Source organism: Leptodactylus fuscus, chromosome 7 (genome assembly GCF_031893055.1).
Source record: "Leptodactylus fuscus isolate aLepFus1 chromosome 7, aLepFus1.hap2, whole genome shotgun sequence".
In the NCBI taxonomy this organism is placed as follows: Eukaryota; Metazoa; Chordata; class Amphibia; order Anura; family Leptodactylidae; genus Leptodactylus; species Leptodactylus fuscus.
In genome coordinates, this window is record NC_134271.1 from 37884828 (window position 1) to 37912743 (window position 27916).

At 46.5% G+C, this 27916-nt stretch overlaps 1 protein-coding gene across 1 annotated transcript in view; it reads left to right on the plus strand.

Moving 5' to 3' along the window:
* LOC142213308 (F-actin-uncapping protein LRRC16A-like) overlaps positions 1–27916 on the plus strand; it is a 293690-nt gene that overhangs the window by 114097 nt on the left and 151677 nt on the right. Inside the window, exon 3 of the mRNA XM_075281626.1 lies at positions 6360–6428. Coding sequence (XP_075137727.1) covers positions 6360–6428 — 69 coding nt within the window. The remainder of the gene's footprint in view (positions 1–6359; positions 6429–27916) is intronic.

Consider the following 27916-nt stretch of genomic DNA (forward strand, 5'->3'; position numbering starts at 1 on the left):
ACACTGTTAGAACGTGGATTAAGGGTATATAGAGTATGTGGGAATACACTTTCAGTGTATCCCACTTAGTATTATCCCCACCGCGGAGAGCTGGGTAGCGCTGATGCAGCCTGTGAATCCCACATTAGCGTTAGTGGGTAGACACTTTGACAATTATTTTCTTGGATTCTCCCTTCAATGTAGCTCTTAAAAGAGCTGTTGGTTTTCTTCTCCTCTCCTCTCCTCTCCTCTCCTATCCCTGCCTAGCAGAATCTAATCCCTATCTAAATTGACGGAGACCTCCATCCCTGATGAAGTGCAAGCTCTGACTGACTCGAAGATGGCCGTTGTTGTTCTTCTGAATCAGAGGTCACATGTTTTCGGCAGACAATGGGTTTTTAGTATTTTTTTCAATGTCCCTGTTGTCTTAGTTCCTGTCCCACCGTCCCTGCGCTGTTATTGGTGCAAAAAAAGCACCAGGGAAGGTGGGAGGGGAATTGAGTTTTTAGTCAGTTTACCACGCGGTGTTCGATTCGATTCGAACATGGCGAACAGCGTGATATCCGATCAAACATGTGTTTGATAGAACACTGTTCACTCATCTCAAATGTTTAGTTTTTAATTGCTGTATTTTTGTTAAATATATTAGTTGCTGTTGCGCACTGCAAATATATGTTGCTGTTACATATTACTACTTCCTATCTTGTTTTCATGACTGCTGTTAAAATACGTGTGTGACATTAGCTGCTGTGTGCGGCCCCCGCAACAACCTCTTGTTACTCATGTGGCCCTCGGGGTACCCTGAGTTTGACATGACTGGTATAGAGGGTATATAGGTTGACAATTTCAGTGTATCCCACTTAGCTTTGGTGGGGTACACACCATTACAACCTGGATTAAGTGTATACAGAATATATAGGCTGACAATTTCAGTGTATCCAATTTAGTTTTGGGGGGATACACACCGTTACAACCTGGAAATTGTAAGGGTGTGAACCTAGAGGGCGCTATAGAGCGGCCCAAAACAGGGTTAAAAAGGACTCTGACCACACCCATAGCTGAGAGAGGGGCTCCACCCCAGAGTGAGTGCACACAGCAAGACAGTGCTGTTAGTGGCCTGCAGGGAGCAGGTGCACTGTGGACCAATTGGAGACAGACAGACAGGCCGTCTGTCCCAAGAAGGACTGGATTCCAGAAAGGACTTTGAACCAGACTGGTGAGATGAAACCTCATTAAAGTATCTTGCCCTTGGTAGAATAGACAGGGTTCAAGAAGTGAGGTAGTGCCCTGTGTGTGGGCTAGGCTGTTTGTTGTTTTGTTCCTGTTATGAGCTGAATAAAGCCACTTATTTTGGATTGTACACCTGATCTGCTGTTTATTTGGCACCGAGCGCCACCAACACCTCTGTAAACCCAGGAACACCGCTTACCTTTGCTACTAAATAACCCCAACTATCACAGTATATAGGGTATATAGACTGACAATTTCAGTGTATCCCACTTAGTTTTTTTTTTTCTTGTTTTTTTTTTTGGGGGGGTACACACTGTTGAAACCTGGATTAAGCGCATAGAGGGTATGTAGGCTGACAATTTCAGTGTATCCCACTTAGTTATGGGGGGATACACGCAGTTGAAACATGGATTAAACTATATAGGCTGATTATTACAGTGTATTCCATTTAGTTTTGGTGGGGTGCACACTGTTGAAACCTGGATTAAGCGTATATAGGGTATATAGGCTGACAATTTCAGTGTATCCCACTTACTTTTTGGGTGTACACACTGTTGAAACCTGGATTAGGCGTATATAGGGTATATAGGTGTTAGGATTGGGTCCTGCAGGTTACTATCATAGCGCACAGCGCCACCTGTGGGTCAGTCTAACTATCCAGCTTTCACCATACTGAGCATGCTCAGACCTATTGGAGCTGCTCACAAGCTAAGTGCCATTTCTCCCCTACTGAGCATGAGCGGTGAGGTCATCACCACCGCCCCTATTGGGCGGGGACTTTCCTTTAAATAGTGTGAGCCGATGCCCGCCGGGTTTTCACACTTCCACTAAAATTTCCTCAAAGTCCACGGAGTGAATGACAGTAGTTTTCAGGGATAGGCTCCAGTACTCAGGCAGGTTTCAGACTAGGCCTCTGTGTGGGATTTCTGTGCTTCAATCTGGGTAGGACCTGTAAACCCTGAACCGTTAGATCTACATCAGGGCTAAGAGCGGTAGACGCCATTCCAGCTTGTAGATCTGCGGCAGGTATGGTCTTTGAGATAGCCTATGTGTACTGTCTGACTTCATGTATGGCTCCTAGCTGTGTGCAGGAGCATGCAAGCTCCCCTGGTAACTCCAAGCGGTGTGCAGGAGAATGTTCTAAAATTTCTGTGGTGGCCCCTAGCTGTCGCAGGGGTAAGTGTGTGTGTTTGCTGGCCTGGGGTGAGCGTTAACCCTTGGCAGCCATGTGTTTCACTTGTACTGGTGCACCTGACCAGTGAGCTAAACTGGCAGGGTTTTAGTTGCACCTATGTTCACATGGAGTGTACAGTACACACTGTTCACATTGAGTTCAGGCTACAGTGTTCTGCAGTAGTTCACATTTAGTCCAGGCTGCAGTGTTCTGCAGTAGTTCAAATTGAGTTAGGCTGTAGTGTCTTGCAGTAGTTCACATTGTCTTTCAGGCTGCAGTGTTCTGCAGTAGTTCACATTGAGTTAGGCTGCAGTGTTCTGCAGTAGTTCACATTGATTTTCACGCTGCAGTAGTTCACATTGAGTTCAGACATACAGCCGCCCATCATTGGGCCTGTGGACCTTGCTGCAGTATCTTGCAGCTAAGAGGTTCTGTTGTTTCAAAAAAAAAAAATAAAAAATAAATATATATATATATATATATATATATATATATATATATATATATATAGTATATATATACACAGAACCGTAACCATAGGCTGACAATTTCAGTGTATCCCACTTAGTTTTGGTGGGGTACACACTGTTGAAACCTGGATTAAGTGTATATAAGGTAAATAGGCTGACAATTTAAATGTATGTTAAGAATATGCAAATCTGTCTCCCAAGATGTAAGCAGGGAGACAGTGCCCCTGTTATGCTGCCCTCTATAGCAAGCACCCTGAACATCTTTCCTCACTTCCCAGAAGTCTTCACTGCATAATGCGAGGTTATAATCAAAATCAATTTCTCAGCTCTGGACGGCACCGTTTCTGCCTGGTTGGACTTCATCAGCGCAGCCTAGAGAGAATTGATTTGGTTTAAGTGAGAGGATGAAAGACCAGATTGTGGGGATAACGTCTATCCTTAGGGAGAGACCACCTTCTCAGGTGTGTGGAGACTTATACAGCCATAGTTGCTCCACTGCAAAGGAACATGGGAAGAATATGCAAATCTGTCTCCCAAGATGTAAACAGGGAGACAGTGCCTCTGTTATGCTGCCCTCTATAGCAAGCACCCTGAACAACATGCCCGACTTCCCAGAAGCCTTTACTGCATGATGCGAGGTTATAACCAAATCAATTTCTCAGCTACGGACGGCACCGTTTCTGTCTGGTTGGACTTCATCAGCGCAGCCTAGAGAGAATTGATTTGGTTTAAGTGAGAGGCTGAGAGACCAGATTATGGGGATAACGTCTATCCTTAGGGAACATGGGAAGAATATGCAAATCTGTCTCCCAAATATGTAAACAGGGAGACAGTGCCTCTGTTATGCTGCCCTCTATAGCAAGCATGATGTTCAGGGTGCTTGCTATAGAGGGAAGAATAACAGAGGCACTGTCTCCCTGTTTACATCTTGGGAGACAGATTTGCATATTCTTCCCATGTTCCCTTGCAGTGGAGCAACTATGGCTGTATAAGTCTCCACACACCTGAGAAGGTGGTCTCTCCTTAAGGATAGATGTTATCCCCATAATTTAAATGTATTCCACTTAGTATTGGGGGGGAGGAGGGGGTACACACCGTTACAACCTGGATTAAGCATATATAGGTTGACAATTTCAGTGTATCCCACTTAGTTTTGGTGGGGTACACACTGTTAAAACCTGGATTAAGCGTATATAGGATATATAGGCTGACAATTTCAGTGTATCCCACTTAGTCTTTGGGAATACACTCTGTTGAAACTTGGATGAAGCTATACGCATATTATCTGACAGAATTGCAGGGGTGTCAATACTTTTGGCCAACACTGTAGCAATGCCATTGTTAGTTGGGCAGCGTTTACTCTATGATTTAAACAAGAGCACAACCAGTTAGTTTAGTTTTTTGGCAGTCACTCTAACAGCCAGACCGTATTCACACTAGGGTGTTCAGCAGTTCAGAGTCCAGTAGGGCACCGCAGGGTTTTGTTCATTTATTTATTTTTTCAATAAACGTAACACTCTGATCTTGGTATTCTCGTGGCCCTGGTGATTTGGTTTTTAATTGTTCTTGGATGGTAACCCGGCCTCAAGAATGTGTTTTTGAGGTCCCCAAGGTGTTTGTCTCTATCTGCAGGGTCTGAACACATGCGATGGTATCTGATAGCCTGGCTTTAGACAATGATGTTCTTTATGTGTTTAGGATGAAAGCTATCCCATCTTGGGTAGGTAGGGCGGTCAATTGGTTTCTGATACAGTGATGTTTCAATTTTATTATCCTGTATCTTGATGACTGTGTCCAGGAAATTTATTTCAGAGAAGGAGTAATTGAGCAGCAGGTTGATGGTGGGATGGAACTGGTTGAATTGTTCATGGAAGGTTTTCAGCTGTTGTTCAGACCCAGTCCAAATGATTAGGATGTCGTCAATGAAACGATAGTAGGCCTGGTGGTGCAGGTGGATAGGCAGTCACTCTCAAGCTTGGCAATGAAAAGATTAGCGTATTGTGGTGCCATTTTACTCCCCATTTACTCCCCATAGTCTTAAAAATTAAAATTTTAATATACAATAGCAAACAGGAAAACAATTGGGTGCCCCTGGTCGTCACGTCATAACTAGAGATGAGTGAGTAGGTATTCGAAATACTCGTACTCGATCGCTATTCGAATGGAAAAGTTCGATGCAGAACAAGCATTGATTGGTCAAATGCTATACAGTCGGCCAATCAACGCTGGTTCTTCTCCTACCTTTTGCAGCCGACTGTGCATGCCCGCTTGTAGTGCGGGCATGCGCAGTTGGATCTGCCCAGGCCCGATGCCTGGCAGAGTGAATTCAGAGCCGGAAGATGCCGCGGGGACGCTGCATGAAGAAGACTTCTCGGAGGATCCAGCCCGACCCTCACTCGTGGACTTGGTAAGTATAATTTAATCGAATGTTGCCTACCCCTGAAATGAGCATTTTCCCCCATAGAGTATAATGGGGTTCAATATTCGATTCAAGTAGTCAACTATTGAGGGGCTACTTGAAACGAATATCAAATCTTGAAAATTTTACTGTTTGCTCATCTCTAATTATAACCCACACCTGCAGATGCTGAAAGGAATCAAACGCAAATTACATCCACCACTGAAAAAAGATGACCGTCTAAAATCCATATTTCCAGACCCCCCTCTTCTGTGCTATAGACAGCCCCCAAATCTCAGGAATATGGTTATTAGCAGCTCACTGTCCCCTCCAACTAACACAGGAGTATTTCCATGCAGACAGAAAAGGTGCAAAACCTGCCCTCACATACTGACCATCGACAAGATAAAGATACCAAATTCTAAAAGGGAATATAAAATCCCAGGTATGTTCACCTGTAACACACCTAATGTAGTGTATTTAATAATATGCACCAAATGTTCCACTGAAAATTTGTATGTTGTAGAGACTGGTCAGAAGATTAGAATGCGGATTAACTCACATCGCCATACAATTAGAGAACAAAGAATGGACCTTCCTGTGTCAAAACATTTCAGCAATGAATATCATAATATCACCAATGACATGAAATTTTTGGTTGTAAGAGGAAATTTTAAATCAAGGAAAGGGAGACGGATTTATGAGTACAAGTTTATGACCCTGCTTCAAACATTGGAGGAAGGGATGAATCTGTCAGATGGGTTCATGGCATCCTACAGAAATCACTGATCTGAGACAGCCATAAAAGACACTCTCTGAGCAACTGAGAACTGACTGTCCTTTTGTACTGTACATAAATATGCATCCTTCAGAAATTGTTTTTAGATATACTTGAAGAAGAAGCCCAGAGCTTTGAAACGTTGTAATCTGTCATCAATATTAGTTAGCCATTAAAAAAGGTATCAACTACGAAGACTCTCAATTTTTTTGTTTTTTATATTTCCTACCCACCGGCTAACACAGTACAAAAACAAACATTTTCCTTATATTTTCATACATAAAGATACTTTTGCTACAATTTCATAAAGTTTGTTTATACCTCCAACAGGACCCTAATTTGGGACAGAAATAATACAACATTTGTTGGATTCCTCGATGTGGCACATGCTTTAAAAAGGTAAGACTGCACATATTTTTAACACATTATGGGTCATTTTGTTTCATTTCAATATAGCTGAGTGTTGTGTCCATTTATTAGTTCCATTATTTTTGGCTCTTCTTGGTAGTGGAACTCACCAATTAATAATAACAGTTACACCTTAATGAACACTTTTTTGGAGATTTACTGTCCATACTGGTTTTAATAGCAGAGGTGTAGTTAGTGGGGTGATATTGGGGTCCACCAGGAACCGCCACAAATAAAGGCAGCAATTTCAATTGTATTGGCACCTACAAGGACACAGTTGTTATACATGGTAGAGAATGAAGTTGATAGCTTCCTACTCTTCCATTCTAACTTGTAGGCTGTGGCCTACAAGTTGCCTTAATTACTAGTAGATTACCGAAACATTCTGTGACAGGTGCAATGACATGATTGCATTTCTCCTCCTATACTGGGGCACAGTTTCAGGGTGTCTTGTAGGCTTCAGACTTGAAGATGCTTGCAGCCTTCAAAAAAGAGGCTGTAACTCCATGCATCTGGAGATAATGGAAAAGGTGAGTTATTTTTTTTTTATTTTTTTTTTAAACTTTGGAGGGCATTATTTAAATCACGGTAGAAATGGGGTAGCAGAAAGGATGATGAAATAGCAATATAAAGGTACATAATTGATATAAAGGTCATTGGTACAATATTGAGCCCTTCTCGCTCTACGCATATACTTAATGCTCAGCACTGTAATACCATGGACACGGAAGCTGTGCATTACTTCTGACACTTGGCAATGTTAACCTCTTCCCGCCGATGGCACTTTTTGACTTCCTGACCAAGCTTGATTTTTCAAAACTGACATGTGTCACTTAATGTGGCAATAACTTTGGAATGCTTTAACTTACCAAAGTGATTTTGAGATTTTTTCCATAACACATTGTACTTTATGTTAGTAGTAAATTTTGATTGATATGTTTTGTTTAATTATGAAAAAATAGGAAATTTGGTGGAAATTTAGAAAAATATGCATTTTATAATGTTTGAAATGATGTGCATTGCATACAGATAGTCAGACCGCCAATATTATATAATAAATTTCATGTCCCAGATCTCTGCTTTATGTCGGCATCAAACTTTATTCACCCTTTTATTTTTTATGGACATTATAAGGTTTACAAGTGAAACTACAATATTCAAAATTTTAAAGAAATCTCCAAAACCCATTTTTTAAGGGACTAATCCAGTTATGAAGGGGTTTTGAAAGACCCTTGTATTAAAACCCCCATAAACCTTTTTCAAAACTGCACCCCTTAAATAAGCCAAAACAACATATACCTAGTATTTCAACCCTATAAGTGCTTAACAGGAATTAAGACAAAATGGAGGTGAAATTTACACATTTGATTTTATTTTACTAATATTTTCATTTAGCCCTAGAATTTGCACATTCACAAGGGGTTAAAGGAGAAAACGCATCCCGCAATTTGTTATGCAAGTTCTCCGGACTACCATAGTACGCCACTTGTGGGTGTAAACTAATATATGGATGCACAGAAGGGAAGGCGTGCCAAGGAGCTTTTAGAGGGCAGATCTGGCTGTGATCAGTTTCAGGAACCATGTCGCATTTACAAAGCCCTTGTGGTGTCAAAACAGTGGAAACCTCTAGAAAGTGACCCCATTTTGAAAACCGCACCCCATTTATCAAGTGGGGTGGTGAGCATTAGTAACCCAGAAGTGAATGTGTAAGCTGTGCGGAGTAAATTGGGTACACCAAATCCCATTCTATTTTCCCACTAGCTCCTATGACACGGATGGGGAAGAGCAGCATTCTTGGGGATCAGCACTGGTGTATTCTCTCTTACAAGCTCTAAATATGGGGTGTCCCCTGAAAACACTCACACAGCTTATACATTTCCTTGTAGTCGCTGCCACTTATGTCCTAATGATTTGGCGACTTTTGGGGTTTTTGTCTTTTTTGTAAAAAAAATATGAACTTTTTTTTTTTTTTACACAAATTTTTTTCAAAATCTATGGGATCAAAATACTCACTATACCCCTCAATGAATACCTCAAGGGGTCTAGTTTATAAAATGGTGTCATTTATGGGGTTTTTCAATTGCTTTGAAAACTCCAATCTTGTTTGAATGTGCAATGGGTCTGAAACATTTTGAAGCAAAAATTGTGTCTTGTAATCCAGTTGGTGCAACCTTCTTTTTGGGCCCTACTCAGGCTCGGACTGGCCCGCCGGGTAACCGGGGAATCCCCCGGTGGGCCCCCGAGCCCTGACTGAAAGTTTTGATTTTACCAATGCAGATGCATTGGTCGGGGCCCGATCGGGATGGCCAGGGGCCCCCAACTGCGCTCCTGGCCAATGCATCTGCCTACACACACAGGGGCCCCCAATAACTGATGCTGAAGCTGTACACATCAGAGGACAGCATGTGTATCTTCAGCATCAGCTAATGGCCTCTCCCTTCACTTACCTGCAGCTGCTATGCTGCTCTCCTGTGAGGTCTCCCCTGCTGCCCGCACGCACTTCCTCCCCCTCCCCTCTCCTGCTCAGACTGAGTCCTCTTACATCGCAGCGTGTGGGGAAGACAGGAGCTGACTGCTGCAATGGTGAGTAAATTCTTTTGGTATATGTATGTTTAATATGTATATATGTGTATATTTGTGTAAAGTATGTGACTTGTATACTGAGTACTGTATGTTTGTATACAGGTATGTGTGAGTATATACAGTATGCTATAATATGTATGTATATATGTGTGTGTATATATAGTATTCATACAAGTATATATATGACTTATATGGTATATGAATGTATATAAATGTATATGTGCTTTTAGTATTGTATATGTATATTGTATTGTATATGTGTGAGTATATATGGTATATAAATGTGAATGAGAGAGTAAAGGTCCGCAGCTCTTGCTCGTAATAAAAAAGTATATTTTATTCCATTATTTTAAAATTTGGCAAAGAACACCATGACAAAAAAGTGAAAAAGGAAGAAAGTACAAAAAGTGAAAATAAAAGCGTTAAATATCACATCTCTGGCTTGGCTGACGCGTTTCAAAACCGCAAGGGTTTCTTAATCATAGCCTGATGGTTGCCATCAGGCTATGATTAAGAAACCCTTGCGGTTTTGAAACGCGTCAGCCAAGCCAGAGATGTGATATTTAACGCTTTTATTTTCACTTTTTGTACTTTCTTCCTTTTTCACTTTTTTGTCATGGTGTTCTTTGCCAAATTTTAAAATAATGGAATAAAATATACTTTTTTATTACGAGCAAGAGCTGCGGACCTTTACTCTCTCATTCACATTTGGATCCTTTTTCTTCTCCGAGTCCAGAAGAAATAGGTCGTGCACCTTGCATCGGTCGGTGAGTTCCTATATTGGTTTCTCCTTTTCTTTTTTATATATGGTATATGTATAAGGCCTGGTTCACATATGCGTTCGGTGATCTGTTTGGGGAGTCTGCATGGGAACCCCCCTTCCCCCCGAACGGATTACCAAACGCATTAGCAAGCGGTGTGCAGTGAAAGTACGTGGACCCCATAGACCATAATGGGGTCCGTGTGCTTTCCATGCGGTGTCCGCATGAGTCATGTGGACAGGAGAGTAGATTGTAAAGTACTTTTCTGTCCGCATGTTCTATGCGGACACCGCACGGAAAGCACATGGACCCCATTATAGTCTATGTGTGTTTTCACTGCACACCGTCTGCTAATGCGTTCGGTAGTCTGTTTGGGAGGGTCCCCATGCGGACTCCCCGAATGCATTACTGAACGCAGTGAGTGCAATCCCATCCACACATTGCAGAAAAACACACACGGCGGACACAATGCAATTTCCAAAACTGTTGTGGTTTTGGAAATTGCAGCATGTCACTTATATCTACAGAAACACCTGCAGTTTCCCTATAGGTATAAGGCTAAGTTCACGGTTTTTTGGTCCGGAACCTGAGGCGGAGACCGCCTCAGGTTCCGGACCAAAAAACGGGTAGTCGCGACTGAATGCCGGTGCACTGCACCGGCCTCCAGTCACGCACTCTGCTCCAGATTAGGCCCAATAAATGGGCCTAGATGGGAGGAGGGAGTGTCTTCAGGCTGAATCGCAAGGCGAAACGACCTGAAGAATGAGTATCTCGCTTCTTTTTCTGGGAGCTGGAACAAACCGGCTCCCGAAAAAAAACGAACTGACCGGCTCCCATTGATTTCAATGGGAGCTGTCTTTTTGGTCAGGATTTTCAGGCAGATACGGCCTCAAAATCCTGACCAAAAATCCCCGCGTGAACTTAAAGGAAACAAAGTCCTCAGAGGAAACCTCTGTGTTGCCGCCGGGGGTTTTTCCCGCAGCGCTTTTTGCTTTGTCTTGCTACATGGAGCTTTAGCCTGATGCTAGGTTCACACTAGCGTTCGGCAGTCCGTTCTCAGCTTTCCGTCTTCTGCACGTAGAAGACGGAAAGCTGTCAGACCGGGGGCGGTGGTGAGCGTTTTATGCTCTCCGCCGCAAAACCGGTTTTTAAAATCAGACACAGAGTACTACATGTTTGACTCTGTGTCCGATTTTAAAAATACGGTTTCATGGCAGAGAGCATAAAACGCTCACCGCCGCTCACAGCCGGACATCTTTCTCACCCATTCAAATGAATGGGTATGAAAGAGTCCTGCAGGTTTCCATCTCCTGCCTCTGTTTTGTGCAGGAAATGGAAACCTGCAGAACGGAGATCAGGCGCAGATGTGAACGAGCCCTAAGGCTGAGTTCGAGTTATTATGGTCAGGAATCCACCTCAAAATCAGCCTTCAAAAAAGCCTCCCAATAGAACTCTAACCCTCCCAATAGAACCAAATTCCTGACCAGAAAACTCTGTGTGAACTCAGCCTTATAGTATGATGCTCAGTCTATTGAGATAATAAGGATGAGGCCCAACAGTGAGACGCAGCTAAAAAAAATAGCTGTGGAAAAAAATAGCGGCGAATCTCAATGTATTTTTTCCACAGCGTTTTTTTCCCCGCACTTTCTCCCAATTGCGCAGCTGAATGTAACCGGCCATGTTTTTAGAAGTGCTCACATTTTAGAGTTTGTGGCTGTTTCACATCTTTTTTCCTGCAGTGTGCGGATGAGGTAAATCTGATTAAATTTCATTCACTTTGCTGGTTCCGTAAAACACATTTTTTTTTCTGTAGTAGCCAAACACGTATTTCTGCAATGTGAGGTTTGAGGTATTTATGGCCTATCCAGAGTATAAGCCATAAAAAAAGTTTAACCCTGGAAACCCCTTTAATATGCCCCCCACATTTTAACATCCCCCTTCCGCACAATATGTTAGCCCCATCACTGCTCCCGCACAGTATAATGGCCCCATCACTGTATCCAGGGCCGCCGATAGGCCAGTACTACTGCTACTGGCGTCAGGGGCCCGGCCAAATTTTAAAATGGGGGGGGCCCGGGCCCCCTGGCGCCGGCAGCAGTCATTGTATGTCCTGTTTCAACTCAGATCTGCGTCCAGAGGACGCAGATCTGAGTTGAGCACATATGCGGCTGAAGCGAGGAGCTGACACAGGTCAGCTCCTCGCTTCGCCGCTGCCGCCTGTCTCGCTGACACATATGCGGCTGAAGCGAGGAGCTGACCTGTGTCAGCTCCTCACTTCGCCGCTGCCGCCTCTCTCGCTGACACATATGCGGCTGAGCCGGTGTCAGCTCCTCACTTCGCCGCTGCCGCCTCTCTCGGTGACACATATGCGGCTGAGCCGGAACCCGGCTCAGCCACATATGTGTCAGCGAGAGAGGCGGCAGCGGCGAAGTGAGGAGCTGACATAGGTCAGCTCCTTGCTTCAGCCACATATGTGTCAGCGAGAGAGACACCCAGCGGCGAAGCGTGGAGCTCACCCGTGTCAGCTCCTTCCTTCAGCCGCATGTGTCAGCGAGAGAGACGCGCAGAGAGCGGCGAGGGAGCGGAGGAGAAGGTAAGTTTAATGTGGAGGTGGAACGTGAATCTGGGGGCAGATGAAGGAGAGGACGGCATGACACTGTGGGGACATGAATCTGGGGGCAGATGAAAGAGAGGACGGAATGACACTGGGGCAGATGAAGGAGGGGACGGCATGACACTGTGGGGACATGAATCTGGGGGCAGATGAAAGAGAGGACGGCATGACACTGTGGGGACATGAATCTGGGGGCAGAGATGGGGGACATTAATCTGGGGGCAGAGATGGAGAGGGGACATGAATCTGGGGGGACATGAATCTGGGGGCAGAGATGGAGGGGACATGAAACTGGGGGCAGAGATGTGGGGACATGAATCTAGGGGCAGAGATGGAAGGGGGACATGAAACTGGGGGCAGATGAAGGGTGTATATGAAACTGAGGGAGAGATAGAGGGGGGACATATAATTTACGGGTGACTGTAGGAGGATTATACTGTGTGCGGGCACATGAAAAATTAACGAGTGGGCGGAGTCAACACAAAAGTGGGCGGGGCTAAATTTGCTGCGGCGCGCTAAGCGCGCCACACATTTTGTCCCTCTTTTAGTTCTTCAAAAGTTGGGAGGTATGGAGATGGGGGGACATGAATCTGGGGGCAGAGATGGAGGGACATGAATCTGTGGGCAGAAATGTGGGGACATGAATCTGGGGGCAGAGATGGAGGGGACATGAATCTGGGGGCAGAGATGGAGGGGACATGAATCTGGGGGCAGATGAAGGGTGTATATGAAGCTAGGGGAGAGACGGAGGGGGACATATAATTTACGGGTGACTGTAGGAGGATTATACAGTGTGCGGGCAAATGGAAAATTAATGAGTGGGCGGAGTCAACATAACAGTGGGTGGGGCTAAACTTCCCACGGCGCGCAAAGAAAAAATGGCAGGGGAGGGGGGGGGCCCAGACACTTAGGCTGTATGGGGCCCCAAAATTCCTGATGGCGGCCCTGACTGTATCCCATACATTATGGGGGACCAGTGAAGTGGCCATAAAATATTTGGCCTAGACAACCCCTTAAAACAGGTTGTCTATAAACTGGAGTGATCACTGTGGTGGCCGCCAGGGAGGTGTTAAGAAAAAAAAAAAAAAAATAAAAATATATATATATATATATATATATATATATATATATATATATATATATATTTTTTTTTTTAAAAAGAGCCTTCTCGCCTGTCCTCAGCACCCTGTTGTCCCCGCCTGTGTCTGGGCTCATGGCCTCATTTCTGGAGTTCCTGTACCTAATTGGTCTCAGCGATCACATGAGGTGCAGGACTCTCAGAAAGGAGTGCCAGTACGAGACCGAATAGACACTACCGGCGGACAACGGAGCGCCAAGGACAGATGAGTATTCTTTTTTTATTTATTTGTTTTTTATTTTACACCCCCCGCCCACCACATGAGTTGTTCCAATTCCTGGACAACCACTTTAAAGGATTTATCCATCTTTCTAATATTGATGGTCTGTTCTTAGGATAGGCCATCAATATTACATCTGTGATGATACAACAGCCAGGACCACTGCAGATCAGCTTATCCAGGACACTTCAGCTACGGGTAATGGTAACATTTCTAGGAGCCATGCTGTTCACTTGCCATACAGGCTGTAGCAGTAGGTATATGTAGTGCGCATGGTATAGTGTGTGAGTAGCATGGCTCCCAACATGTTATTAACTTTAACCGCTCTGTCTCGGTACCGTTGATCTGCAGGGTCCTGGCGGTGGGCCCCTAGAAACAATTCCACTGGTGGGCCCTAGACATCCCAGTCTGACCCTGGCCCTACTGTACATCTGTACATAGGGTTAAGGCCACAAAGTGTACATTTTTTAACACGGGACAAATGGGGTAATCTATTTTGGGTTTTTTTTTCATTCTCATGTGTTATGTGCAAGAAAACTGCCTCTAAAATGACCGTTTTGTATAAAAAATATGATTTTTTTTTTTGACGTACATTCTCTCAAAACCTATGGGGTCAAAATACTCACTATTCCCCTAAAAGAATACCTTAAGGAGGCTAGTTTATAAAATGGTGTCATTTATGGGGGTTTTCAATTGCTTTGGTAACTCAAATCTTGTTCGAAATTGCAATGGGCCTAAAATATCTGCAAAAAAAATTTGTGTTTTGAAATCCAATTGGCACTCCCTACCTCTTGGGCCGTACTGTATGTGTGTACATAAGACTAAGGCCACAAAGTGTATATTTTTTTAACACGGGAGAAGTGGGGTGATATATTTTGGGGTGTGTTTCTTCTTTTTGAAGTGTTGTGTGCGAAAAAACTGCCTTTAACCCCTTCCCGACATTCGCCGTAATAGTACGGAGCTGCAGGGAAGGGCTTCCCACAAACCGCCGTACTATTACTGCGGATGCATGGTGCGCACACAGAAACTGTGTGCGCACCATGCACAGCGGGTGTCAGCCGTAATACACGGCTGACAATGCCCCGTAACACCCGCGGTCGGAACCGGGTCCAATCGCGGGTGTTAACCCCTGAGATGCCGGTGATCAACATGACCACCGGCACCTTCGGGGTTACAGTGTAGTATGGTGGCGATCGGCACCCCCCGCGCCGGTTTCGGGGGGTGCCCGTGTTCGTAAGGGGCAGCCCGGGGTCTGATCAGTGACCCCGGGTCTGCCCCTTCACTTACCCCGTCCTTGCGCCTGGCCGATCCTGCCGTAAATGAAGCTGTCAGCCTGTGCATCTACACAGGCTGACAGCTTCCTATACACTGCAATACACGTGCATACCTCCCAACCGTCCCGATTTCCGCGGGACAGTCACGATTTGGGTGACATGTCCCGCGGTCCCGGTTGGAGGGAGGTATGTCCCGATTTCAACTCAGATCTGCGTCCAGAGGACGCAGATCTGAGTTGAACACATATGCGGCTGAAGCAAGGAGCTGACACAGGTCAGCTCCTCGCTTCGCCGCTGCCCGCCTCTCTCCCTGACACATGCGGCTGAAGCTGCTCGCGTGCTTGCTTCGCCGCTGCGTCTCTCTCTCGCTGACACATGCGGCTGAAGCGAGGAGCTGACCTGTGTCAGCTCCTCGCTTCGCTGCTGCCGCCGGCTCCTGGCTTGTAGACGCGATGTGACACATCGATGTGTCAGATCGCGGCTACAAGCCAGTAGCAGCAGCAGCGGCGAAGCGAGGAGCTGACACAGGTCAGCTCCTCGCTTCAGCCGCATGTGTCAGCGAGAGAGAGACGCAGCGGCGAAGCGAGCACGCGAGCAGCTTCATCCGCATGTGTCAGGGAGAGAGGCGGGCAGCGGCGAAGCGAGGAGCTGACCTGTGTCAGCTCCTTCCTTCAGCCGCATGTGTCAGCGAGAGAGGCGGGCAGAGAGCGGCGAGGGAGCGGAGGAGAAGGTAAGTTTAATGTGGAGGTGGAACGTGAATCTGGGGGCAGATGAAGGAGAGGACGGCATGACACTGGGGACAGAGATGGAGAGGACATGAATCTGGGGGCAGAGATGGGGGACATGAATCTGGGGGCAGAGATGGAGGGACAGGAATCTGGGGGCAGAGATGTGGGACATGAATCTGGGGGCAGATATGTGGGGACATGAATCTGGGGGCAGAGATGGAGTGGACATGAAACTGGGGGCAGAGATGGGGGACATGAATATGGGGACAGATATGGAGGGACATGAATCTGGGGGCAGAGATGGAGTGGACATGAAACTGGGGGCAGAGATGGGGGACATGAATCTGGGGGAGGAGATGGAGAGGACATGAATCTGAGGGCAGAGATGGGGGACATGAATCTGGGGGCAGAGATGGGGGACATGAATCTGGGGGCAAAGATGGAGAGGACATGAATCTGGGGGCAGAGATGGAGGGACATGAATCTGGGGGCAGAGATGGAGGGACATGAATTTGGGGGCAGAGATGTGGGACATGAATCTGAGGGGCAGAGATGTGGGGACATGAATCTGGGGGCAGAGATGGAGGGACATGAATCTGGGGGCAGAGATGGAGGGACAGGAATCTGGGGGCAGAGATGGAGGGACAGAAATCTGGGGGCAGAGATGTGGGACATGAATCTGGGGGCAGAGATGTGGGGACATGAATCTGGGGGCAGATATGGAGGGACATGAATCTGGGGGCAGAGATGGAGTGGACATGAAACTGGGGGCAGAGATGTGGGGACATGAATCTGGGGGCAGAGATGGAGTGGACATGAAACTGGGGGCAGAGATGGAGGGACAGGAATCTGGGGGCAGAGATGGGGGACATGAATCTGGGGCAGAGATGGGAGACATGAATCTGGGGGCAGAGATGTGGGACATGAATCTGGGGGCAGAGATGTGGGACATGAATCTGGGGGCAGAGATGTGGGGACATGAATCTGGGGGTAGATATGGAGGGACATGAATCTGGGGGCAGAGATGGAGTGGACATAAAACTGGGGGCAGAGATGTGGGGACATGAATCTGGGTGCAGAGATGGAGTGGACATGAAACTGGGGGCAGAGATGGGGGATATGAATCTGGGGGCAGAGATGGAGAGGACATGAATCTGGGGGCAGAGATGGAGGGACATGAATCTGGGGGCAGAGATGGAGGGACATGAATCTGGGGGCAGAGATGTGGGGACATGAAACTGGGGGAAGATGAAGGGTGTATATGAAACTGGGGGAGAGATAGAGGGGGACATATAATTTACGGGTGACTGTAGGAGGATTATATTGTGTGCGGGCACATGAGAAATTAATGAGTGGGCGGAGTCAACACAAAAGTGGGCGGGGCTAAATTTGCTGCAGCGCGCTATGCGCGCCACACATTTTGTCCCTCTTTCAGTTCTTCAAAAGTTGGGAGGTATGCACGTGTAACACGTGTATTGCAGCGTATCTCTATTGAAGCAGTGATCAGCCGATCACTGCTTCAATCCCCCATGGGGACAGAAAAAAAAAGTGAAAAAAAAGTCAAAATAAAAAAGTTTAAATAAGTTTAAAATAAATTATAAATAAATAAAGCCCCAAAAATCCCTTTTTCCCCATATAAAATGTTTTATTATGTAAAATAAAGAAAAATAGAAAAAAACATAACATATTTGGTATCGCCGCGTCCGTAATAACCTGAACAATAAAATTAAAACATTATTTAACCCGAACGGCGAATGTCGTAAAAAAAAAAAACGGAGAAAACCGCACAAAATAATGATTATTCACCACCTTTCCCTTACAAAATGTTCAATAAAAAGTAATCAAATGGTCAGATGAAAACCAAAATGGTACCAATAAAAAGAAGTGGTCTTCCCGCAAAAAATAAGCCCTCAACCAGCTCTGTCTAGCGAAAAATAAAAACGTTATGCCTTTCAGAAGATGGCGATGCAAAAACAATAGATTTTTTTCCCTGAATTGAATTCTATTCTGCACAAATAGCAACGCATTAAAAAATCATATAAATGAGGTATCGCCGTAACCGTACCACCCCGCAGAATAAAGGTAACATGTTACTTATGCTGTACGCTGCACGGGAAAAAAAAAAATGCTAAAAAGCAATGCCAGAATTGATGTTTCCTTTTACATCCCACCCAGAAAGAGTTAATAAAATGTAGTCAATAAGTTACAGGCCCCAAAATGGTGGCATTGAAAAGTACATCTAATACCGCAAACACCAAGCCCTCATATGGCCACATTGCCAGAAAATAAAAATAAAAATCTAGCTTGTACAATGGGAAGACAAAAACCCCAGAAGTCGCCAAATCATTAGGACATAAGTGACTGCGACTAGAAGGAAATGTGTAAGCGGTGCGAGCGTTTTCAGGGGACACCCCATATTTAGAGCTTATGAGAGAGAAGACACCAGCGCTGATCCCCCAGAATGCCCCTCTTCCCTGTCCGTGTCATAGGAGCTAGTGGGAAAGTAGAATGGGATTTGGTGTGCCCAATTTACTCTGCACAGCTTACACATTCACTTCTGGGTTACTAATGCTCACTACATCACTTGATAAATTCTTTGAGGGGTGCGGTTTTCAAAATGGGGTCACTTTCTAGAGGTTTCCACTGTTTTGACTCCTCAAGGGCTTTGTAAATGCGACATGGTTCCTGAAACTGCTCACAGCCAGATCTGCCCTCTAAAAGCTCTTTGGCGTGCCTTCCCTCCTGCGTCTCGGTGTGCGTCCATATATTAGTTTACACCCACAAGTGGGGTACTATGGTAGTCGGGAGAACTTGCCTAACAAATTGTGGGATGCGTTTTCTCCTTTAACCCCTTGTGAATGTGCAAATTCTAGGGCTAAACGAAAATATTAGTAAAATAAATTCAAATTTGAAAATTTCACTTCCATTTTGTATTAATTCCTGTTAAGCACTTATAGGGTTAAATTACTAGGTATATGTTGTTTTGGCTTATTTAAGGGGTGCAGTTTTAAAAATGGGGTGATTTATGGGGGGCTTTAATACAAGGGTCTTTCAAAACGCTTTCATAACTGGATTAGGCCCTTTAAAAAATGGGTTTTGGAAATTTCTTGAAAATTTTGAATATTGTTGTTTCACTTGTAAATCTTATAATGTCCGTAAAAATTAAAAGGGTGACTAAAGTTTGATTTAAAACTTTATAAAATGCATATTTTTCAAAATTTCCACCAAATTTCCAATTTTTTTATAATTAAACACAAAACATATCAACCAAAATTTACCACTAACATGAAGTACAATGTGTTACGAAAAAACAATCTTAAAATCACTTTGGTAAGTTAAAGCGTTCCAAAGTTATTGCCACATAAAGTGACACATGTCAGTTTTGAAAAATCGAGCTTGGTCAGGAAGTCAAAAAGTGCCATCGGCGGGAAGGGGTTAACATGACACATATTTGAAGAAAATGAATTTTTTTTTTTTTTCGTAATTTGTAATAATTCTTGCAATCCAATATTTGTTTGATCAAAATGCTCACTATACCCCTCAAAGTATACCTGAAGTGGTCTAGTTTTCCAAATTGGGTCATTTAATGGGAGGTTCTATCATTATGCCACCTATTCCTATTTGCAAACATATCTTGGTACAGGAAAAAAAAAATCACATACTCAAAATTTCCAAAATTTGCTAATAAATAGAGATGAGCGAACACTAAAATGTTCGAGGTTCGAAATTCGAATCGAACAGCCGCTCACTGTTCGTGTGTTCGAACGGGTTTCGAACCCCATTATAGTCTATGGGGAACATATACTCGTTAAGGGGGAAACCCAAATCCGTGTCTGGAGGGTCACCAAGTCCACTATGACACCACAGGAAATGATGCCAACACCTCTGGAATGACACTGGGACAGCAGGGGAAGCATGTCTGGGGGCATCTAACACACCAAAGACCCTCTATTACCGCAACATCACAGCCTAACAACTACACACTTTACACACTCAATACCACCTCTCTGACAGTAGGAAAACACCTTGAAACATGTGTATTTGGCACTTGCAGTGAGGAGAGCTTGTCACCAGCAGTGAATTTGGCCCTTGTAGTAAGTTGAGGTTGGCACCAACATTTGTTTTGAAAATCAGGGTGGATTGAGCCTCTAACAAGCAGAGTTTGGGCAAATTCATGGTGGAGGGAGCCTCTAAAAACCCCAGTTTGGACCAATTCATGGTGGAGGGAGCCTCTAAAAACCCCAGTTTGGACCAATTCATGGTGGAGGGAGCCTCTAAAAAACCCAGTTTGGACCAATTCATGGTGGAGGGAGCCTCTAAAAACCCCAGTTTGGACCAATTCATGGTGGAGGGAGCCTCTAAACAGCCCAGTTTGGGCAAATTCATGGTGGAGGGAGCCTCTAAAAACCCCAGTTTGGACCAATTCATGGTGGAGGGAGCCTCTAAAAACCCCAGTTTGGACCAATTCATGGTGGAGGGAGCCTCTAAAAACCCCAGTTTGGACCAATTCATGGTGGAGGGAGCCTCTAAAAACCCCAGTTTGGACCAATTCATGGTGGAGGGAGCCTCGAAAAACCCCAGTTTGGACCAATTCATGCTGGAGGGAGCCTCTAAACAGCCCAGTTTGGGCAAATTCATGGTGGAGGGAGCCTCTAAAAACCCCAGTTTGGACCAATTCATGGTGGAGGGAGCCTCTAAAAACCCCAAGTTGGACCAATTCATGGTGGAGGGAGCCTCTAACCAGCAGAGTTGTGGGAAAGCAGGGTGGAGGGAGCCTCTAAACAGCCCAGTTTGGACCAATTCATGGTGGAGGGAGCCTCTAAAAACCCCAATTTGGACCAATTCATGGTGGAGGGAGCCTCTAAAAACCCCAGTTTGGACCAATTCATGGTGGAGGGAGCCTCTAAAAAACCCAGTTTGGACCAATTCATGGTGGAGGGAGCCTCTAAAAACCCCAGTTTGGACCAATTCATGGTGGAGGGAGCCTCTAAACAGCCCAGTTTGGGCAAATTCATGGTGGAGGGAGCCTCTAAAAACCCCAGTTTGGACCAATTCATGGTGGAGGGAGCCTCTAAAAACCCCAGTTTGGACCAATTCATGGTGGAGGGAGCCTCTAAAAACCCCAGTTTGGACCAATTCATGGTGGAGGGAGCCTCTAAAAACCCCAGTTTGGACCAATTCATGGTGGAGGGAGCCTCTAAAAACCCCAGTTTGGACCAATTCATGGTGGAGGGAGCCTCTAAAAACCCCAGTTTGGACCAATTCATGGTGGAGGGAGCCTCTAAAAACCCCAGTTTGGACCAATTCATGGTGGAGGGAGCCTCGAAAAACCCCAGTTTGGACCAATTCATGCTGGAGGGAGCCTCTAAACAGCCCAGTTTGGGCAAATTCATGGTGGAGGGAGCCTCTAAAAACCCCAGTTTGGACCAATTCATGGTGGAGGGAGCCTCTAAAAACCCCAAGTTGGACCAATTCATGGTGGAGGGAGCCTCTAACCAGCAGAGTTGTGGGAAAGCAGGGTGGAGGGAGCCTCTAAACAGCCCAGTTTGGACCAATTCATGGTGGAGGGAGCCTCTAAAAACCCCAATTTGGACCAATTCATGGTGGAGGGAGCCTCTAAAAACCCCAGTTTGGACCAATTCATGGTGGAGGGAGCCTCTAAAAAACCCAGTTTGGACCAATTCATGGTGGAGGGAGCCTCTAAAAACCCCAGTTTGGACCAATTCATGGTGGAGGGAGCCTCTAAACAGCCCAGTTTGGGCAAATTCATGGTGGAGGGAGCCTCTAAAAACCCCAGTTTGGACCAATTCATGGTGGAGGGAGCCTCTAAAAACCCCAGTTTGGACCAATTCATGGTGGAGGGAGCCTCTAAAAACCCCAGTTTGGACCAATTCATGGTGGAGGGAGCCTCTAAAAAACCCAGTTTGGACCAATTCATGGTGGAGGGAGCCTCTAACCAGCCCAGTTTGGACCAATTCATGGTGGAGGGAGCCTCTAAACAGCCCAGTTTGGGCAAATTCATGGTGGAGGGAGCCTCTAACCAGCCCAGTTTGGACCAATTCATGGTGGAGGGAGCCTCTAAAAACCCCAGTTTGGACCAATTCATGGTGGAGGGAGCCTCTAAAAACCCCAGTTTGGACCAATTCATGGTGGAGGGAGCCTCTAAAAACCCCAGTTTGGACCAATTCATGCTGGAGGGAGCCTCTAAACAGCCCAGTTTGGGCAAATTCATGGTGGAGGGAGCCTCTAAAAACCCCAGTTTGGACCAATTCATGGTGGAGGGAGCCTCTAAAAACCCCAAGTTGGACCAATTCATGGTGGAGGGAGCCTCTAACCAGCAGAGTTGTGGGAAAGCAGGGTGGAGGGAGCCTCTAAACAGCCCAGTTTGGACCAATTCATGGTGGAGGGAGCCTCTAAAAACCCCAATTTGGACCAATGCATGGTGGAGGGAGCCTCTAACCAGCCCAGTTTGGACCAATTCATGGTGGAGGGAGCCTCTAACCAGCCCAGTTTGGGCAAATTCATGGTGGAGGGAGCCTCTAAAAACCCCAATTTGGACCAATTCATGGTGGAGGGAGCCTCTAAACAGCCCAGTTTGGGCAAATTCATGGTGGAGGGAGCCTCTAAAAACCCCAGTTTGGACCAATTCATGGTGGAGGGAGCCTCTAAAAAACCCAGTTTGGACCAATTCATGGTGGAGGGAGCCTCTAACCAGCCCAGTTTGGACCAATTCATGGTGGAGGGAGCCTCTAAAAACCCCAGTTTGGACCAATTCATGGTGGAGGGAGCCTCTAAACAGCCCAGTTTGGACCAATTCATGGTGGAGGGAGCCTCTAAAAACCCCAATTTGGACCAATTCATGGTGGAGGGAGCCTCTAACAGCCCAGTTTGGACCAATTCATGGTGGAGGGAGCCTCTAACCAGCCCAGTTTGGGCAAATTCATGGTGGAGGGAGCCTCTAAAAACCCCAATTTGGACCAATTCATGGTGGAGGGAGCCTCTAAACAGCCCAGTTTGGGCAAATTCATGGTGGAGGGAGCCTCTAAAAACCCCAGTTTGGACCAATTCATGGTGGAGGGAGCCTCTAACCAGCCCAGTTTGGACCAATTCATGGTGGAGGGAGCCTCTAAACAGCCCAGTTTGGGCAAATTCATGGTGGAGGGAGCCTCTAAAAACCCCAGTTTGGACCAATTCATGGTGGAGGGAGCCTCTAAAAACCCCAGTTTGGACCAATTCATGGTGGAGGGAGCCTCTAAAAACCCCAGTTTGGACCAATTCATGGTGGAGGGAGCCTCTAAAAACCCCAGTTTGGACCAATTCATGGTGGAGGGAGCCTCTAACCAGCCCAGTTTGGACTAATTCATGGTGGAGGGAGCCTCTAAACAGCCCAGTTTGGGCAAATTCATGGTGGAGGGAGCCTCTAACCAGCCCAGTTTGGACCAATTCATGGTGGAGGGAGCCTCTAAAAACCCCAGTTTGGACCAATTCATGGTGGAGGGAGCCTCTAAAAACCCCAGTTTGGACCAATTCATGGTGGAGGGAGCCTCTAAAAACCCCAGTTTGGACCAATTCATGGTGGAGGGAGCCTCTAAAAAACCCAGTTTGGACCAATTCATGGTGGAGGGAGCCTCTAAACAGCCCAGTTTGGGCAAATTCATGGTGGAGGGAGCCTCTAAAAAACCCCAGTTTGGACCAATTCATGGTGGAGGGAGCCTCTAAAAACCCCAGTTTGGACCAATTCATGGTGGAGGGAGTCTCTAAAAAACCCAGTTTGGACCAATTCATGGTGGAGGGAGCCTCTAAAAAACCCAGTTTGGACCAATTCATGGTGGAAGGAGCCTCTAACCAGCCCAGTTTGGACCAATTCATGGTGGAGGGAGCCTCTAAACAGCCCAGTTTGGGCAAATTCATGGTGGAGGGAGCCTCTAACCAGCCCAGTTTGGACCAATTCATGGTGGAGGGAGCCTCTAAAAACCCCAGTTTGGACCAATTCATGGTGGAGGGAGCCTCTAAAAACCCCAGTTTGGACCAATTCATGGTGGAGGGAGCCTCTAAAAACCCCAGTTTGGACCAATTCATGCTGGAGGGAGCCTCTAAACAGCCCAGTTTGGACCAATTCATGGTGGAGGGAGCCTCTAAAAACCCCAATTTGGACCAATTCATGGTGGAGGGAGCCTCTAACCAGCCCAGTTTGGACCAATTCATGGTGGAGGGAGCCTCTAAAAACCCCAGTTTGGACCAATTCATGGTGGAGGGAGCCTCTAAACAGCCCAGTTTGGACCAATTCATGGTGGAGGGAGCCTCTAAAAACCCCAATTTGGACCAATTCATGGTGGAGGGAGCCTCTAACCAGCCCAGTTTGGACCAATTCATGGTGGAGGGAGCCTCTAACCAGCCCAGTTTGGACCAATTCATGGTGGAGGGAGCCTCTAAAAACCCCAGTTTGGACCAATTCATGGTGGAGGGAGTCTCTAAAAACCCCAGTTTGGACCAATTCATGGTGGAGGGAGCCTCTAAAAAACCCAGTTTGGACCAATTCATGGTGGAGGGAGCCTCTAAAAACCCCAGTTTGGACCAATTCATGGTGGAGGGAGCCTCTAAAAACCCCAGTTTGGACCAATTCATGCTGGAGGGAGCCTCTAAACAGCCCAGTTTGGGCCAATTCATGGTGGAGGGAGCCTCTAAAAACCCCAGTTTGGACCAATTCATGGTGGAGGGAGCCTCTAAACAGCCCAGTTTGGGCAAATTCATGGTGGAGGGAGCCTCTAAAAACCCCAGTTTGGACCAATTCATGCTGGAGGGAGCCTCTAAACAGCCCAGTTTGGGCAAATTCATGGTGGAGGGAGCCTCTAAAAACCCCAGTTTGGACCAATTCATGGTGGAGGGAGCCTCTAAAAACCCCAAGTTGGACCAATTCATGGTGGAGGGAGCCTCTAAACAGCCCAGTTTGGGCAAATTCATGGTGGAGGGAGCCTCTAAAAACCCCAGTTTGGACCAATTCATGCTGGAGGGAGCCTCTAAACAGCCCAGTTTGGGCAAATTCATGGTGGAGGGAGCCTCTAAAAACCCCAGTTTGGACCAATTCATGGTGGAGGGAGCCTCTAAAAACCCCAAGTTGGACCAATTCATGCTGGAGGGAGCCTCTAAACAGCCCAGTTTGGGCAAATTCATGGTGGAGGGAGCCTCTAAAAACCCCAGTTTGGACCAATTCATGGTGGAGGGAGCCTCTAAAAACCCCAAGTTGGACCAATTCATGGTGGAGGGAGCCTCTAAACAGCCCAGTTTGGGCAAATTCGTGGTGGAGGGAGCCTCTAAAAACCCCAGTTTGGACCAATTCATGGTGGAGGGAGCCTCTAAAAACCCCAGTTTGGACCAATTCATGCTGGAGGGAGCCTCTAAACAGCCCAGTTTGGGCCAATTCATGGTGGAGGGAGCCTCTAAAAACCCCAATTTGGACCAATTCATGGTGGAGGGAGCCTCTAACCAGCCCAGTTTGGACCAATTCATGGTGGAGGGAGTCTCTAACCAGCCCAGTTTGGACCAATTCCTGGTGGAGGGAGCCTCTAAAAACCCCAGTTTGGACCAATTCGTGGTGGAGGGAGTCTCTAAAAACCCCAGTTTGGACCAATTCATGGTGGAGGGAGCCTCTAAAAAACCCAGTTTGGACCAATTCATGGTGGAGGGAGCCTCTAAAAACTCCAGTTTGGACCAATTCATGGTGGAGGGAGCCTCTAAAAACCCCAGTTTGGACCAATTCATGGTGGAGGGAGCCTCTAAACAGCCCAGTTTGGGCAAATTCATGGTGGAGGGAGCCTCTAAAAACCCCAGTTTGGACCAATTCATGCTGGAGGGAGCCTCTAAACAGCCCAGTTTGGGCAAATTCATGGTGGAGGGAGCCTCTAAAAACCCCAGTTTGGACCAATTCATGGTGGAGGGAGCCTCTAAAAACCCCAAGTTGGACCAATTCATGGTGGAGGGAGCCTCTAAACAGCCCAGTTTGGGCAAATTCATGGTGGAGGGAGCCTCTAAAAACCCCAGTTTGGACCAATTCATGCTGGAGGGAGCCTCTAAACAGCCCAGTTTGGGCAAATTCATGGTGGAGGGAGCCTCTAAAAACCCCAGTTTGGACCAATTCATGGTGGAGGGAGCCTCTAAAAACCCCAAGTTGGACCAATTCATGCTGGAGGGAGCCTCTAAACAGCCCAGTTTGGGCAAATTCATGGTGGAGGGAGCCTCTAAAAACCGCAGTTTGGACCAATTCATGGTGGAGGGAGCCTCTAAAAACCCCAAGTTGGACCAATTCATGGTGGAGGGAGCCTCTAAACAGCCCAGTTTGGGCAAATTCATGGTGGAGGGAGCCTCTAAAAAACCCAGTTTGGACCAATTCATGGTGGAGGGAGCCTCTAAAAACCCCAGTTTGGACCAATTCATGCTGGAGGGAGCCTCTAAACAGCCCAGTTTGGGCAAATTCATGGTGGAGGGAGCCTCTAAAAACCCCAGTTTGGACCAATTCATGGTGGAGGGAGCCTCTAAAAACCCCAAGTTGGACCAATTCATGGTGGAGAGAGCCTCTAAACAGCCCAGTTTGGGCAAATTCATGGTGGAGGGAGCCTCTAAAAACCCCAGTTTGGACCAATTCATGGTGGAGGGAGCCTCTAAAAACCCCAGTTTGGACCAATTCATGGTGGAGGGAGCCTCTAAAAAACCCAGTTTGGAACAATTCATGGTGGAGGGAGCCTCTAACCAGCCCAGTTTGGACCAATTCATGGTGGAGGGAGCCTCTAAACAGCCCAGTTTGGGCAAATTCATGGTGGAGGGAGCCTCTAACCAGCCCAGTTTGGACCAAGTCATGGTGGAGGGAGCCTCTAAAAACCCCAGTTTGGACCAATTCATGGTGGAGGGAGCCTCTAAAAACCCCAGTTTGGACCAATTCATGGTGGAGGGAGCCTCTAAAAACCCCAGTTTGGACCAATTCATGCTGGAGGGAGCCTCTAAACAGCCCAGTTTGGGCAAATTCATGGTGGAGGGAGCCTCTAAAAACCCCAGTTTGGACCAATTCATGGTGGAGGGAGCCTCTAAAAACCCCAATTTGGACCAATTCATGGTGGAGGGAGCCTCTAAACAGCCCAGTTTGGGCAAATTCATGGTGGAGGGAGCCTCTAAACAGCACAGTTTGGACCAATTCATGGTGGAGGGAGCCTCTAAAAACCCCAGTTTGAACCAATTCATGGTGGAGGGAGCCTCTAAAAAACCCAGTTTGGACCAATTCATGGTGGAGGGAGCCTCTAAACAGCCCAGTTTGGGCAAATTCATGGTGGAGGGAGCCTCTAAAAACCCCAGTTTGGACCAATTCATGGTGGAGGGAGCCTCTAAAAACCCCAGTTTGGACCAATTCATGGTGGAGGGAGCCTCTAAAAACCCCAGTTTGGACCAATTCATGGTGGAGGGAGCCTCTAAAAAACCCAGTTTGGACCAATTCATGGTGGAGGGAGCCTCTAACCAGCCCAGTTTGGACCAATTCATGGTGGAGGGAGCCTCTAAAAACCCCAGTTTGGACCAATTCATGGTGGAGGGAGCCTCTAAAAACCCCAGTTTGGACCAATTCATGGTGGAGGGAGCCTCTAACCAGCCCAGTTTGGACCAATTCATGGTGGAGGGAGCCTCTAAAAACCCCAGTTTGGACCAATTCATGGTGGAGGGAGCCTCTAAAAACCCCAGTTTGGACCAATTCATGGTGGAGGGAGCCTCTAAACAGCCCAGTTTGGACCAATTCATGGTGGAGGGAGCCTCTAAAAACCCCAATTTGGACCAATTCATGGTGGAGGGAGCCTCTAACCAGCCCAGTTTGGACCAATTCATGGTGGAGGGAGCCTCTAACCAGCCCAGTTTGGGCAAATTCATGGTGGAGGGAACCTCTAAAAACCCCAATTTGGACCAATTCATGGTGGAGGGAGCCTCTAAACAGCCCAGTTTTGGCAAATTCATGGTGGAGGGAGCCTCTAAAAACCCCAGTTTGGACCAATTCATGGTGGAGGGAGCCTCTAACCAGCCCAGTTTGGGCAAATTCATGGTGGAGGGAGCCTCTAAAAAACCACAGTTTGGACCAATTCATGGTGGAGGGAGCCTCTAAAAACCCCAGTTTGGACCAATTCATGGTGGAG